The 16,330-nt window shown below is 64.8% G+C and overlaps 2 protein-coding genes across 2 annotated transcripts; both read left to right on the top strand.

The window, feature by feature from the left end:
- The first annotated feature begins 1 nt into the window (after nt 1).
- MON1A (MON1 homolog A, secretory trafficking associated) lies at nt 2-5,254 on the top strand. Its single transcript, XM_059480240.1, has 6 exons — nt 2-219; nt 1,472-1,613; nt 1,843-2,310; nt 2,500-3,265; nt 3,361-3,508; nt 3,944-5,254. Exons 2-6 carry the CDS (start codon nt 1,487-1,489, stop codon nt 4,082-4,084), a joined length of 1,650 nt encoding a protein of 549 aa, XP_059336223.1. The 5' UTR covers nt 2-219; nt 1,472-1,486; the 3' UTR covers nt 4,085-5,254.
- A 1,702-nt stretch (nt 5,255-6,956) lies between these two features.
- MST1R (macrophage stimulating 1 receptor) lies at nt 6,957-14,196 on the top strand. The gene is made up of 20 exons (XM_059480212.1): nt 6,957-8,174; nt 9,346-9,534; nt 9,616-9,741; nt 9,819-9,989; nt 10,152-10,321; nt 10,410-10,587; nt 10,673-10,818; nt 10,924-11,085; nt 11,229-11,322; nt 11,427-11,654; nt 11,734-11,880; nt 11,957-12,116; nt 12,197-12,289; nt 12,371-12,604; nt 12,688-12,768; nt 12,841-13,022; nt 13,096-13,205; nt 13,301-13,466; nt 13,548-13,684; nt 13,758-14,196. Exons 1-20 carry the CDS (start codon nt 6,957-6,959, stop codon nt 14,026-14,028), a joined length of 4,263 nt encoding a protein of 1,420 aa, XP_059336195.1. The 3' UTR covers nt 14,029-14,196.
- Nucleotides 14,197-16,330: the final 2,134 nt, after the last annotated feature.

Below are 16,330 nucleotides of genomic sequence, written 5' to 3' on the forward strand. Positions count from 1 at the left end.
ACGGACTACAACTCCTATGATCCCCTTTAGACCGCACCGCCTACAACTCCCATGATGCCCCGCGGCGGGTCGCCGCGATGGCGGGGGTGTCGCCGCGGTCGGGGCCAGGACCGGCGGTAGGGCGGGAGGTGACCGCCCGCCGCCGGCTCCGGGCCCTTTTCCGACCCGCCTAGGCTGTGCCCGGGGGGCTGCAGGGCGGCCCCGGGAGGAGCCGCGGAGGTGGGTCCCTGCGCGCTGTCATTAAGGGGGGTCCTGGGCCTGGGTCGTGCCGGGGCTGAGGAGCGGTGACACCTCAGCGCCGGAGGGGGAAGGGTCGGGGTGGGTCCGTGCTGGGCCGGGAGAGTCCTGGGGTGAGTCCCGCCCACGGGAAGGTCAGCAGGGTGAGGAGGAAAGGTGAGGACGGGGCCCCGATCCACTCCCTTGCACCCTCTGGGGCTGTCACAGGATTTTAGGGGGGGTTCTGGCTACCCCAGGTGCGGAGGGGGTCCCAGAAAGCTCCCTGGCACTCTCCAGGGCTGGCACAGGCTCCCCCGGGTGAGGACAGAGCCCTTATCGGTTCCCCAGTACTCTCCAGAGCTGTCACAGGGTTTTGTGGGGTGAGGATTTAGCTCCCCAGGGGACAACAGAGCTTTGACTCCAAAGTCAAAGGAACTTTGAGCCAGTTCCCCAACACCCTCTAGAGCTGTCACAGGTTTGGGGCTGGGGGCTGCATGAGCTCCCCCTGGTAAGGAGAGGGCCCTGATCCACTCAGGGCTGTCACAGGACTTTGTGGGGCTGGCCTGGCTCCCCCAGGTGCAGCGTTAGTGGGATTGGATTTGGGAGCAGGAGGTGTGCTGGGGCACAGAGCAGAGCCCAGGCTCCATGAGCTTCCCCAGCAGCCAGGTTCAGAGGTACAGGCTCCTCACCAGCCTGCCTCCTGTTGCTTTTGCTTGTGCTCACTTTTGAGCTGGTTTTCCCCCAGGGAAGGGAGGAAGGAGCAGGCTGGAGGCATGGCCTCTGCTGGAGAGGGCACCCAGCTCCTGGGCTGATGCCAAATGTGCCAGCTCACAAGGAGTGCCACCAGCCTCGTCCCATGGCAGCCACCTAATCCGGGCCCAGGAGGGTCATAAACTCCTCCCTTTGCAAACACGAGGCCTCTGGGATCTCAGGTGTGGGGACAGGCCCCATCCAGGGCTGTGGCCCTTCCCCCTCACTGCACAGGGAGCCTGAGCAGCTTTCGCAGGGGAAATCGGGGCCAAGCCTGGATGAAAGGTGCCGTGGCCAGGGCCTGGAAAGAGCTGGGGCTGCATGAGAGAGGAAATCCTGCTGGATTAGAGCAGCTTTCCTGACATCTCACCAGGGCTCGGAGCTGCCTGCTGAGCCAGCGGGATTGGGCCACGGGTGCTGGCCTGGCCCCGCTGGAGAGCAGAGCAGTTCAGGGCCTGCTTTGAAAGTGAGGGGACACAGGGGTGACACTGTGGGTCACATGCAGGTCCTGCCCCGAGGAATGGCTGCAGATGTCCATAAGAAGAAAAGCTGGGAAGTGCCCAATGGGTCCCTGGCGCCAGGAGATGGGCAGCACACAGAGAGGTCCGAGAGCCCCACGCCGGGGCTGGCACAGGGCACAGAGCCAGGTATGGAGCACAGCTCACCAAGGGGGGAGGCAAGGGGGGGGAAGGAGCGGTTCCTCATGTGGGCTGGGACCTCCACAGCCCTGTGGGCAGGGGGAGAGGGGCCCACTCATCACCAGCAGGACCTGCACCCACAGGGTGCTGTGAGATGGGGAGGGGAGGCAGGTCCCCTCTGCATCCCTCCCCCACATGGGGGACACGTGGACGGATGCTGCACGGCCGCTGTTCCCAGGGGCGGGCCAGGAGGGAGCCATGTTCGTGCACACCCGCTCCTACGAGGACCTGACCAGTCCCGAGGACGGGGCGGCCGTGGCGCGGAGCCCGGAGGAGAGGCGGGGGGAGCCGGCCGAGCCGAGCAGCATGGAGCAGATCAGCAAGGACTTCAGCGAGCTGAGCACGCAGCTCACGGGCATGGCCCTCGACCTGGACGAGGAGATGAGGGCGGGCAAGGAGGGGAAGCTGGAGCCATCCCCGCAGACCGCCCGGCGCGACTCGGTGCTGTCGGGGAAGGAGGAGGAGGACGTGACCATGGACGCCTGGCGCTCGCACCGGAAGCACGTCTTCGTGCTGAGCGAGGCGGGCAAGCCCGTGTACTCCCGCTATGGCTCTGAGGAGGCCCTGTCCAGCACCATGGGCGTCATGATGGCCCTGGTGTCCTTCCTGGAGGCCGAGAAAAACGCCATCCGGTCCATCCACGCAGGTACCACCCCAAGGGGGAGGGGTTGGGGGTTCACAGCCTGCCCATCTATGTGTCTGACACCATGGGCCATGTTACCTGTCCCCAGGGACAGATGGGTTGCTGGGAGGAGAGGCTGCAGCCTGGCTGTAGCCCTGGGGAGCCAGGCTCACAGATCTACCCCCGGCCCCCCGGGGGCTCCCTCCCAAGCAGATGGCTATAAGGTGGTCTTCGTGCGGAGGAGCCCGCTGGTGCTGGTGGCAGTGGCACGCACCCGGCAGTCGGAGCAGGAGATTGCCCACGAGCTGCTCTACATCTACTACCAGATTCTGAGCCTGCTCACCTGGACCCAGCTCAACCACATCTTCCAGCAGAAGCAGAACTATGACCTGCGCCGGCTCCTGGCTGGCTCCGAGCGCATCACCGACAACCTGCTGGACCTCATGGCCCACGACCCCAGCTTCCTGATGGGCGCCGTGCGCTGCCTGCCCCTGGCCGCCAGCGTCCGGGACGCTGTCAGCAGCAGCCTGCAGCAGGCCAAGGCCAAGAGCCTGGTGTTTTCCATTCTGCTGTCTGGGAACCAGCTGGTGTCTCTCGTGAGGAAGAAGGATCAGTTCCTTCACCCCATTGACCTCCATTTGCTCTTTAACCTCATCAGCTCTTCTTCCTCTTTCCGGGAGGGCGAAGCCTGGACTCCCATTTGCCTCCCTAAGTTCAACTCCAGCGGTTTCTTCCATGCCCACATCTCCTACCTGGAGCAGGAGATGGACCTGTGCCTGCTGCTGGTCTCCACTGACCGTGAGGACTTCTTCACCGTGTCCGACTGCAAGCGGCGCTTCCAGGAGCGGCTGCGGCGGCGGGGGGTGCAGCACGCTCTGCACGAGGCCCTGCGCACCCCCTTCTACAGCGTCGCCCAGGTGGGCATCCCCGACCTCCGGCACTTCATCTACAAGTCCAAGAGCTCCGGGCTCTTCACCAGGTGAGGCCCTGGGGAAGCGCTGGGCCAAGGCCGTGGCACGTGGCATGGGCCAAGCCCCTTCTCCAGTGGGTTAATGGGCTGCTGTGTTCCTGCAGCCCCGAGATTGAGGCTCCCTACGTGCAGGAGGAGGAGAAGGAGAGGCTCTTGGGGCTTTACCAGTACCTGCACAGTCGGGCCCACAACTCTTCACGGCCCCTGAAGAACATCTATTTCACAGGCCCCCGCGAGAACCTCCTGGCATGGGTAAGGCCGTAGGTGGGGTTTGGTGAGCCTGTCTTTTGTGGCCCTGCAGGGTGGGGAAAGGGGGTGGTAACACTGCACAGCACCAGCACCGTGGCCCCCAGGGAGGACCCCAGCCTATGCATGGTCCTTTTGGGGGTGAGCTTGCCCCTGTGGGAGGGAGGGACAGGCAGGGGTAGCAGTGGGAGCTGGTAAATTCCAGGACCAAAGGTTGTGCCACGCCCTGTCGAAAAACCCACTGTGGGGCAAACCCCAGGGTTTGGTTCTCCCACTTCTGAGCAAACCAGATGCCACCCATTTAGGATACCCCACTGCCACTTTGTGTCCCTGCACTGGAGCCCCTCTGCCCATTGCTGGTAGCCCATGGGGGGAAGAAGGAGTGCCAGCCCCAGGTGGGGCACAGTCCTGGTCGCAGCACGTGTCCTGTCCTTCTCCCAGGTAACCAATGCCTTTGAGCTCTACGTGTGCTACAGTCCCCTGGGGACCAAGGCCGGTGCCATCAATGCTGTCAACAAGCTCATGAAGTGGATCCGCAAGGAGGAAGATCGACTCTTCATCCTCACGCCCCAGACGTACTGAGGGCATCACCCAGGGCATGGAGGCAGCTGGGAGAGCCCCCGCTGTGCTGGGGAGCCCATTCCCAGGGATTCCCGGGCTGTGTGTCCAGGGGAGAGGGCATGGTGGGACCCCAGAGCACAGGGAAACCCCACCTGCAGGACTGTCCAGCCTGGTTGGTAGAGATGGGGTGCACAGGAAAGGGAAGGGGATGAACAGGACTTTCTCTCAGCTGCAGGCAGTGCCCCAGCTGGGGGGCCTGCTCTTCCTCCACAGTCCTCAGCTCCATCCTTGTTGTGAGGGTCCTGGAATGGGGCTGCTGGTACCCCAGGTTACTAGAGGGGAGCAGAGTGCTCCCTGTGCCTGGCACCTCCCTTCTCTGACATCCTGTGGCTGTGCCAAGGGTGGGGGTCCCCAGGGGAGATGTGGCAGCACTCAGGGGAGCCCTATGTTGCTGTGCCCGCAGATGGCAGGTGACACTGTCCAGGCAAGGGACAGGGCTGGCCTGGGGCACACACTGCTCCTCTCCCTGCCTTGGGGGATCTGGACCCCCCAAGTGCCAGGGAGCCTCTGCAGCCCCAGAGTGGGTTTGCCCCCCTGGCATCTGTATGAGCCTGGACCCTTCCCACTGTGGCTGTGAAAAGGGTGTCTGTCCCTGGGGATGCTGGCAGGCAGGGTGGGTCAGCAGGGTCCTGCCCACCTCACCACAGGGACACAGGGCAGCTCCAGAGAGCCAAGGTGCCGAGGTGTTTGTCAGGCTGCTTAGGGGCTCATGGTTCTGGCTGTGGCTTGTGGATCCTAAAGGGGCAGCTCAAACACATCTCCTTGGAGACCCCCCCAGTACAGGGCCATGGAGCTCCCCAGCCCATGGAGAGTTTTCCCCTTGGCACGGGAGCACCTGTCCCCCAAACTCAGCCCCTCAAGCCAGCTACTGAGCTTCCTGCACCTCCCTGGCCACCCCAGGCACTGGTGTGGGGCTGAGCACCTGTGAACAGCCCAACTCCGTGTTTTGGGGCTGTCTGAATAGTCCTGGAGTAGGTATCAGAGGAGGGGCAGAGCCAGCAGGGTGACACCCCGGCACAGAGGGAGCTGGGAAGGATCCGGCAGGGCTAGCACAGGGATCTGCTCCTGTATTTATGCTCCTGCCAGAGTGTAATCGCTTGTCTTTGCTCATAAACATTATCTGGACCCTAAGTTGAGTCTTGTCGCATTCCTGTATGTTCACTGGAGTGGGGGGATGACCAAGCTGGGCGGGAAGTTTGCTCCAAGTTTGGTACGGTGCAGTCCAGCCCCGGGGATCCGCTGGGAGCCAGGAAAGCTGCCGGGGAGCGGTGCGGGGCTGCCGGGGTTGTGCTGGCAGGAGGCGGCGCTGACTGGAGATTGGGAGCGGCAAAATCCCCGGGCTGAGCTGGCCCCGGCCAGCTCATGTCGAAACCGAGAGGCGCAGCCGGAGGAAGGAGCTCTTGGGTAAGGCCCGGAGCCAGCGGAACTGCCGGGCCTTGCACAACGCGGGGCGGGAGCCTGGGGGCCGGGGCTGGCCCGGCGGCAGGCACAGGGCACTTTCGGCAGGCTCAGCCCCTCCTGGGACCAAAGTCGCCAGCACCCCGCTCACCTGGAGGAAAGGTCCACGTGCAAAGCTGGGGTTCACGGCCCAGCCTCTGAGCGCAGCAGGGCACTTGGAGGGCAAATCCATGCCCGTGAATCCGGATGTAAAGACTCTTCCCACATCCCTACGAACAGCAGTCACTCCCAGAGGTGCTGGCACCTCCTGCCACTGCAGGCAGACAGGGAGAGAAGGGACATGAGAAACAGAATGGGCACAACAGAAATAACCCTCACAGCTGCCCTGTGACAGCGGGCTGGGGGCTGCGGCCGAGGGGCCACGGGGTATCGGCATTGCAGGACCCCACTCGCACCCAGGGATGCTGCTGGCAGCCACCTCCCAGCCACGGGGAATCCCCGACGGCCCCCCGGACCTGCAGCGAGGCAGAGTGCCAGCCCTCCACCCGTGCTCCGATCAGCGGCCCCGACTCACAGCCGTGCCCCTCTCGGGCACCCTGCCCAGCCGTGCCTCTCCCCGGGAGTGCCCAGCGGTGCCCCGATCTCCTCGTTCCCCCGCACACCCCCGGGCTGCGTGTGCCGGTGCCGGCCCTCGGGGAGCCCCGGGCGGCGGGACCCACCCACCCCGTCCCGCCCACCCCGTCCCGCCTCGCCTGCTCTGTCCCGGCCCCGCTCCGCCCTGTCCCGGCACGGCACGGCACCGCACGGCACGGCAGCGCCCAGGTGAGCGCCCTGCCGCCCGGCACCGCTCGGATCGGACCGGACCGGACCGGACTGGACGGATGGGGCAGGGGCAGCCGGAGCCAGTGGAGATCCCGGACCTGGTGAGCTGCGGCGGGGCCGGGGGTGGAGGCCGGGAGTACTTCGGGGTCCCGTTCCCGGGAGGCTGGCGGGGGCTTTGTCCTAGTCCCGCAGGGATCCCCGGTCCCTGTTGCTGTCCCGGGGGCTGGGAGGGTCCCTGTCGCAGTCCCCGGAATGGGTCATTGCAGGGCAGAGATGCCCCGGGGTGACAGGCAGCGTCTGTAGGTGGCAGAAGGCAGGATTTGTCCCTCTGCCACAGGCAGCTTGGCATCACCTCCTACTCGTGGTATTTTGGAAGAGGTTTGGTGTGACTGATCCTCCCTCGGCACTACCCATCGTCATCTGGCCCCTGGGAACCCTGGCAGCCCCAACTGACACCCAGCTGTGGCTGTGCCCAGGCCCTCACCTAAAATAAGCGAGTAAAACCCTTCCTTTTTTATTTTGGCAGATGCAATGGTGGCCCATCCTCCATCCGTTCTGAGCCTGCTGGGTGCTGAGCACTGTCGATAACCCTACACCAGTGGCACTGCACAGCATGGGCCTGTTGTGCTGTGTGTGCCTCTGGCTGCTGCTCGCCCTGGCCCTGCTGGGTGCTGGTGCCTGGCAGTGTCCCCGCATCCCTTACAGCTCCACCAGGAACTTCTCCATCCCCTACACACTGCCCAGCCTCGATGTTGGCAGCCCCATCCAGAATGTTGCTGTCTTCACCGACTCCGATGGCCCAGTTGCTGTCTTTGTGGCCGTCCGCAACCGCATTCTTTTGGTCAGCCCTGAGCTGCGCCTGCTCTCTGTCCTTGTCACCGGCCCAGTGGGCAGTGCCAAGTGTGAGATCTGTCGCCTGTGCCCAGCCACCACAGATGGCCCTGAGGACACGGACAATGTCCTCCTGCTGCTGGACCCACTGGAGCCATGGCTGTACAGCTGCGGCACAGCACAGCATGGGCTGTGCTATCAGCACCAGCTGGAGGTGTGGGACGGTAAGGTGGCCATCACAGCCACACACTGCCTGTACTCGGCCACGGGCAACAGCCCTGCCTTCTGCCCTGACTGTGTGGTCAGCCCACTGGGGACCAGTGCCACTGTGGTGGCCACCTCCTACGCCTCTATCTTCTACCTCGGCTCCACCATTGACAGCAGTGTGGCAGCACGGTACAGCCCACAGTCGGTGTCCATCCGACGCCTGAAGGGCACCTTGGATGGCTTTTCAAATGACTTCCAGTGGCTGACGGTGCTGCCACAGTACCGCGACAACTACACCATCCACTACGTGCACTCCTTTGCCGACGGGGACCACGTGTATTTCCTGATGGTGCAGCCCGAGCAGCCGGGATCAGCCGCGTACCACACGCGCCTGGCGCGGCTCAGCACCCACGAGCGTCACCTGCGCCGCTACCGCGAGCTCGTCCTCGACTGCCGCTTTGAGTCCAAGCGCCGGCGCCGGCGCAGCGGCGAGGAGGATGCCGAGAGGGACATCGCCTACAACGTGCTGCAGGCAGCCCACACTGCCCAGCCCGGCGCACGGCTGGCCCGCGACCTCGGCATCAACGACACCGACACGGTGCTCTTCGGCGCCTTCGCCGAGAGCCACCCGGAGAGCCCGGTGCCACAGGAGAACTCAGCCGTCTGCGCCTTCCCCCTGCGCCTCCTCAACCAGGCCATGGAGGAGGGCATGAAGAAGTGCTGCGGTACCGGGCACCAGCCGCTGAGGCGGGGGCTCAGTTTCTTCCAGCCGGTGGAGTACTGCCCACACAATGTGAGTGCTCCACCCTGCGCCGCGTCCTGCCCGGGGACCCTGGGGGTTGGCTGGGATGTGGGAGAGTGGGTTCAGGAGCTGGGAAACACTGGTATAGCGGGGTGGATGGTGGGGTGGGGTGGGGCAGGGCAGGGCAGGGGGAGAGCGGCATCACCCAGGTGTGAGTCAGCCCAGCATCCACCCACCACCTACTGCACGGGCTGCTGTGTTCCGGCAGCCCCGGCTGCACCGAGGAGGCCAGGTGAGGGTGGGGATCCTGTGACGCCCCCATGGTACATGTGCCAGCACATGGGCACACTGCCACATGTCATGCCTTGGGCCAGTTCCTCTCCTGGTATGGCCTCCCCGGCAGCCTCAGCTCTGGCCCCCGTAGTGACTGTCCCTGGACCCCAGCCACCCTCTCCAGCTTGTTTATGTGTGGGGGGCGGGAAAGCCACAGGGCCTCGGTGCTTGGCAGGCTGGATGTTTGAGGTGCGGGCTGCTCCTGCCTTGTCCCCCAGCCACCGCCTTCTGTGGGCAAATAAACCGCAGGCGGAAGTGCAATTAGTCACCGGGGTTCCTCGTCGGCCACGGCCGCGGGGCAGGAACACCGTGTCCCAGGTACAAGCCCCGGCACAGCCAGGATGCAGATGGGTGGGCACTCTGGCAGGGCCCCCTCGTCCCAGCACATGACACGAGTTTTGGTGTCCTCAGCCAGGCTCAGGGCAAGGTGCAGCCAAATCCCCTCCTCTTCCTGCACAGGGCAGACAGCTCACTGCGGCTGACTCACTCTGTAGCAGGAGAAACTCAGAGGGGACCTGAGTCCCTCTGCATTGGGAGTGTCCAGTGGGGACCCCATGGCTCCTGGTGTCCCTCTTCCACCCCAGCCCCTTGCTGAGCTCCAGGGCTCAGGGGACACTGGGGTTGGAGTGAGCATCCTGTGGTGCCAGCACAAGTAACTATATCCAGATGGGGTGGGAAGGGAGGGAAGGATCTGACTCCACATAGGGGACTGAGGAAAGGCCTGCCAATGTGGTTTATTCTCCAAAATTTTCCCAGCCTGGAGGGAAACTTAAGCAATCTGGTGCTGCCCCAAAATATCTCACAGATCAAGCTGGTGCCTGCCTGTGAGGGTGTGGGAGTCGGAGTGCGAGGGCCAGCTTCAAGTCACTCACCCCATGTTTGGCCACAGGTGAACCTGTCAGCACCGGTGGTCAACACTGGCTGCTGGGATCAGCCCACCCTCGTCCCTGCTGCCTCCCACAAAGTGGACCTGTTCAACGGGCAGCTGACAGGTGTCGTGCTCACCTCCCTCTTCGTCACCGCCATGGGGGATGTCACTGTGGCCCACCTGGGCACAGCAGAAGGACGCGTCTTCCAGGTGGGATGGGGGGGTCAGGTGGGATGGCAGGTGCTGGCAGGCTGTGGGGTATGCTCAGCCCCATGCTCTGCCCTGCTGCAGATGGTGCTCCAGCGCTCCAGCTCCTACCTTCTGACCTTGTCCAACTTCTCCCTGGGAGAGCCAGGGCCAGTGCGCGGTGCCATGGGGCTGCAGAGCCGCTCGCTGTTCTTCACTGCTGGCACCAGGGTGAGTGGGGGCTCTGAGGGGCATGGGGTGGGCATGGAGCTCCATGTGTCCCACTCACCTCCACTCTCCATCCCCAGGTGTGGCTCCTGAACGTCACTGGCCCTGGCTGTCACCACTTCTCCACGTGCCAGCGCTGCCTGCGGGCCGAGCGCTTCATGGGCTGTGGCTGGTGTGGGGATGGGTGCAGGCGCCGCCACGAGTGCCCCGGCCGCTGGGTCCAGGACAGCTGCCCACCCGTCCTCACCGACGTAGGTCTGCGCTGTGTCCCCCTGCTCCTCACAGCTCCCAGCACTCAAATGGGGTGGCGTGTGGGGGGACCCCCTCCCGGGGACGGATGCTGTGCTCCTCAGAGAAGGTATGACCCACAACAGTCACTGCACTTTGGGGTGATAGGGGTGCCTCTCCCACAGTTCCATCCCCGGAGCGCCCCGCTGCAGGGTCGGACACGGGTGACGCTCTGTGGAATGACCTTCCGCTCCCGCCTGGAGCCCGATCCCTGCCGCAGCCCCCGCGGTGCCTGCCGGGTGGCAGTGGGACGGCGAGGCTGCACCGTGCTGCCGGAGGAGAGCGAGAGTTTCAGGTGCGCAGCGGGGCTGGGAGAGAACAGCAGCAAGGAGGGCTCTGGGGCTGCCCCCGGCCTGTGGCTGATCCCTGTCGCTGTCCCACAGATCCCTACCCACCTCCCGCCGCAAGGAGTTTGTGGATGTGCTGGTGTGTGAGCTGGAGCCGGGGGGCCCGGCAGCCCTGGGGGGCCCAGCCGACGTGGTGCTCACTGTGGAGGAGCCCCCCAGACCCTCTGGCTTCCGAGTCTACGGCTCCTCCACCCTCGGTGGCTTCGTCTTCGTGGTACGGTTCCACACCGGCAGTGCCCCTGGCAGGGTCGGGGGGGTTTGGCTCCTTCACCTGTCCCACTGACCCCATCTCTGCTCAGGAGCCCCACGTCAGTGCCCTGCACCCCCCGTTCGGCCCCCGGGGGGGTGGCACCCACCTCTCACTCCATGGCAAACACCTTTCGGCAGGGAGCAGCTGGCGGGTGATGGTCAATGGCTCCGAGTGTGCCCTGAGTGGGCAGCCCAGGTACGCCCCTGCCCTGCCCCTGGCACTGCGGCGTCCCCAGCACGGGACGGGCACGGGGAGCCCCTGCAGTCCCGCTGCCCCCAGACACGGCTGTCGTGTCTCCAGGCAGGACAATGGGACAATCCAATGCACGGCTCCCGCCGCCGAGGGCCTGGGTGCAGCCCGGGTAGCCCTGTGGATTGACGGGCAGGAGTTCCCGGCCCCCGTGCCCTTCCAGTACCGCCCGGACCCCGCCGTGTCCGCCGTCGTCCCCAGCTGCAGCTATGAGTGAGTGCCTGGCTGCCTTCCCCGGGGTGAGGGACAGCCCTGTCCTGCCACTGCCCTGGGCTGGACCACGTGCTGGTGCTGGCAATTGCAGGCACCCTGGGGACCATGTGCACCCCGGGGAACCTGATCCCTGCCCACTGCAGGGGTTCGCTGCTCACCATCATCGGCACCCACCTGGACTCCGTGTATCGCGCCAAGATCCGCTTTGAAGCCGCTGGTGTGGTTACCCAAGCCACGGTGAGCACCGGGGTGCGGGGCCATCGCCCCCCGGCCCTGCCCACCCCACCTGGGCAATCCCCCGGGCACATCCCGAGCCCAGCTCAGCACCTCCCTGCCCACAGGAGTGTAAGGACCCGCTGGCACCGGACCGGCTGCTGTGCCACAGCCCAGCCTTCCCCTTCGAGAGCAACGTGGAGGTGGTGCCGGGGAACCTGAGCGTGCTGCTGGACGGCGCCGATGGCCGCTGGCTCTTCCGCCTCCGTTACTACTCCCGGCCCAAGTTGTACCCCTTGCAGCAGGAGGGCAGGCGGCTCCGCCTCAAGCCCGGCGAGGATGAGATCGAAGTGCTCGTACGTGGGGCAGCGGGGTGAGCCGGAGCAGGGGTTCCACTGCCAGGACCCCCGAGCTCACGGTGCTCTCTCTGGGCAGCAACTGGGGCTGGATGCCGTGGCCACCTGCATGAACATCACCATGACGGTGGGGGGCCTGGACTGCCACCCCAGCGTCCTGAAGAACGAGGTGACATGCCGCCTGCCCCGCGAGCTGCGCCTGCCCCCCGCCGGGGCCCCCGTGGAGGTAGGAACCCCCCGGGTGGGCAAACACCCGCCCCAGTGCTCCCCACCCCATCCCTGCTGAGCCCCTGATCCTCCAGGTGTGTGTGAACGGAGCCTGCGAGGCGCTGGGCTGGGTTCTGTCCCCCCCCACATCGCTGGACCTGGCCGCCAGCCTGGCTCTGGGCACCGGCATCACCTTCCTGCTCTGCTGCGTGCTGGCGGCCGTGCTGTTCCGCTGGCGCTGGAAGAAGAGGCGGGGTGAGTGCCGTGCTCGCCGGGCACACTGATGCCCCAGACCCTGCCACGCCACCCCGTACCCACCCCATTGCTGCCTGCAGGGACGGAGAACCTGGAGCTGCTGGCGCAGCCCAGCCGCAGCGAGCCCCCCGTCACCACCCAGCGCCCCGGCGTGGACTACAGAGAGGTGCTGGGTAAGTGGGAGCCGCCGGTGGGTGCTGGGGTGTGGGTGCTGGGTGCTGCCAGCCCTCACCCGCCTCTGCCTGTCCCGGCAGTGCTGAGCACGGCGGGCACTCCCGGGCCCGTGGGGCCCCGCACGCGAGTCACCGGTGCCAATGGCAGTGCTGGGGCTGGGGCTGGTGCGGCGGGCGGGGGATCCCCCATGCCCCTGCTCAGGGCCACGTCCTGCTGCCTGGAGGATCTGCGGCCGGAGCTGCTGGAGGAAGTGAAGGACATCCTCATCCCCGAGGAGCGGCTTGTTACCCACCGCCACCAGGTCATCGGCAAAGGTGACTCCTAGGCACCCCGATTCGGCTGTGGCCTCACCTGCCCGAAGTGTGTGGTGCCAGCTTTGTGCCTCCCGTCCCTGCAGGGCACTTTGGCAGCGTCTACCATGGCACCTACACGGACCCTCTGCTCGGGGACCTGCACTGCGCTGTCAAGTCCCTGCACCGTGAGTAGCTCCCCCTCCCGTGCGTCCCCCCCTGGCACAGCAGCGGCACGGCCACAGCTCGGCTCTCCGCAGGCATCACGGACCTGGAGGAGGTGGAGGAGTTCCTGCGCGAGGGCATCCTCATGAAGAGCTTCCACCACCCGCAGGTGCTCTCGCTGCTGGGGGTGTGCCTGCCCCGCCACGGGCTGCCCCTCGTCGTCCTGCCCTACATGCGCCACGGGGACCTGCGCCAGTTCATCCGCAGCCAGGAGCGGGTAGGGGGCACCCCAAGGGCGGCGGGCAGTGATGGGTGCCAAGGCCTCCGTGCTCACCACTCCCATCTCACAGAGCCCCACAATGAAGGAGCTCATCGGCTTCGGGCTGCAGGTGGCCTTGGGCATGGAGTACCTGGCCCAGAAGAAGTTTGTGCATCGGGACCTGGCAGCCAGGAACTGCATGTAAGTGCGGCTGTGCCCTCCAGACCTCCCCCCCAGGGTACCCGCCGGGGTCTGGGGGTGCCCAGGAGTCCCTACCTCCTCCTGGTGTCCTGCAGGCTGGACGAGACCCTGACAGTAAAGGTGGCTGACTTTGGGCTGGCGCGGGACGTGTTCGGCAAGGAGTACTACAGCATCCAGCAGCACCGCCACGCCAAGCTGCCTGTCAAGTGGATGGCGCTGGAGAGCCTCCAGACCCAAAAATTCACCACCAAGTCTGATGTGGTAGGCATGACCCCCTCCCCTCCCCGTCCCGTCCCCCATCTCCATCCTGCCTGTGCCCCATGGCAGCTCTCTCCTCGGCAGTGGTCCTTCGGGGTGCTCATGTGGGAGCTGCTGACACGCGGGGCAGCGCCGTACGCCGGGGTGGACCCCTACGACATGGCCCACTACCTGCTGCAGGGGAGGCGCCTGCCACAGCCCTCCCACTGCCCCGACAGCCTGTGAGTGCAGCTGGGCTGGGCGGGGTGGCAGGGGCTGTCCCGGGGCTGCAGCCCTGACTGGGTGTGGCTGCAGGTACCGCGTGATGCTGAGCTGCTGGGCGCCGGCGCCCGAGGAGAGGCCGTCCTTCACCGGGCTGGTGGGCGAGCTGGAGCGTGTCCTGGCCACACTGGATGGGGAGCACTATGTCAACCTGACTGTCACCTACACCAACCTGGACTGGGGTCCTGCCTTTCCCCCTGCTCCCCCGGGGCAGCTGCCTGATAGCGAGGATGAGGATAAACATAATGAGGAGGAAGAAGAAGAGAAGGAAGAAGAGGAGGACGACGACACATCTGTGTGCTGATGGGATTCCCTGCACCATGGGGTCTCCCAGGCCCCCATGCACCATAGGCACACTACCCTGAGGAGGGATGCAGTGTGCAGGCAGATGCTATGGGGCACCCTCCCTATGGGATGGGCGCTGGGAGGCAGCTGGGTGCCATGGAGTGCTCTCCCATGGCTCACACCCAGACCCTGCTGGCTGCTCCCCAGGATTGGTCCTGCACCACAGGATGCTGGGGCTCAGTCCTGTGCTGGCTGGGTGGTGAGAGGCTCAGCCCCACAGTGATGAGTCTGAGCTCTGGGGTCTGGGCTCAGTCCCACAGTGGATGTGTGCTGTGGGGCCCCATACCCAGTGGGTGTTGTTGGGTGGCCTGGCCTTCCCAGGGCTCCCGTGGAGTTTCCAGCCTCTTGGATGCTCAAATCACTCATTAAAAACTAATTATATTTTTTCCCTGGCTGAGGCTGTGTCTTTGAGGGGGCTGTGCCCCAGATTGGCAGCACCCTCATGCCCCTGCATGGGTGAGGTGTCCCCCCGCCCACTCCTGGGGCACCCACCTCATGGGAGACACTGAGGAGGGGGCACCCACTGTTGCTTTGTCAGTGAAAGGAGGGCATCTGCACAATGGTGCTGCTGTGGCCACCCTCATGTGGAACCATCCCCCATTGCCTGCCACACCAAGGTCCCACTTTGCACCCCGAGTCCCACCATGGCCCTCTGACCTTGGGATGTTTAGGAGGCTTTTGCTAAAAGTCCTTCTCCCAGCCACATCCAGCCCGTGGCCAGGGTGGCCGTGAGGCATGAGGCATGTGAGGGGTACCATGCTCCTGGGCATGGGGTGATGATGCCCCTGCAGTCCTGGTATATGGGCCATGTTGCCCCCAGGATTCGTGGCATGATGGATGCCTGGGGCATGGAATTGCAGTGCCCATGGGATCATGATGATCCTGGGATGATAGGTGGCCAGGCATCAGATCAGGATGCTCTTGGGGCTGTGAGTGCCCATGGAGTCCAGGGCATGGGATTACAGTGTCCCTGCCACTAAGGTGCCTGTGATCACAGTAAGGACACGATGGGGCTGGGGGCTGCTGTCTGGTGACCAAGAGTCATTGCCAGCTTCATTTAATGACACCTTTATTGCTTCAGTACTGTGCAGGGGACAGTACTGCCTATGGGGCTTGTGGCAGAGAATATTCAGGGCAAGCCCAGGATGAGCAAGGGATGCTGGAACACACACAGTCTGTGGCTGTGGGCAGCGCTGCTCCTGCTCCATGTCCAGCCACACGGGCCCTGCCGCCAACACTGCCTTTAAATAAAACCCCCTGGGCTGCTCATTAAGCAGTGCTGGAGCCCGGGGCCGTGTCAGCTCCCATCAGCCAAGCTGTCCATCTCCCCCACGCCTCACACCTGCACGGCTCCACTGCCACGTGGTTTTAGTGCAGCTGGGTCCCAGCACCGTGCCTCAGTTTCCCCACAGTGCGACTGCTCTGCTCCCCTGGCCTGGGTTTTGGGTGACCATGACCTCCAGTGTAGGTGCTGACCTTGCTTGGAAGGCCGAGCAGCACCATCTTGGCTCGCTGCTGAGTCGCTGTGGCAACGGGAAGAGCCTGGCACTGTGTGAGTATTAGGGCTGGACCAGCAATGGGAGGTGCTGGGCACTGGCACTGGGGGATGCTGCATGCCTGGGGGGCAGCCAGGGTGGCTGACTGGGGCACCAGCAGCTCATGGGATGGATGGATGGATGGATGGATGGATGGATGGATGGATGGATGGATGGATGGATGGATGGATGGACGGATGGATGTGTGGGTGCATGGAGGGATGGGTGGATGGATGGATGGATGGATGGATGGATGGATGGATGGATGGACGGACAGACGGACAAGCTGACACCCTGGTTATTGCCCTCCACAGCACAAAGCAGAGTGGGTGCCCAGGGCTGTGTTTGGGGGGCAGATGCATGCCAGGCCTGCTGTCTGGTGACACAGGGGACAGCTGTGGGAGCAGCCAGTGGGAGCAGGGTACCAGAGGGAGCAGGGCTGTCCGTGCTGGCACTGGGGTGGCACAGTGAACCGCTCGTTAGTGGACAAGTCTGGTGTGGTTACGGTGATGTGCGTGTGGGCGGCCCCTGCTTTAGGCTGCCCCCTCCCCCCACGAATGTGCTCGCAGAGATGACAGATTTCATGCTAATCCACATTTATCCTGCCCTAATTACGCTGCGGGAGGTGAGGAGCGAGCGCCCAGACTTCCATGCCAAGGGCTGGCATGCGCCCACCCCTGTCCGATGCTGCTAGCTGGGACTGGCACTGGCGCTGTGCCCACTGCC

Source organism: Ammospiza nelsoni, chromosome 11 (assembly GCF_027579445.1).
Source record: "Ammospiza nelsoni isolate bAmmNel1 chromosome 11, bAmmNel1.pri, whole genome shotgun sequence".
Taxonomy (NCBI): Eukaryota; Metazoa; Chordata; class Aves; order Passeriformes; family Passerellidae; genus Ammospiza; species Ammospiza nelsoni.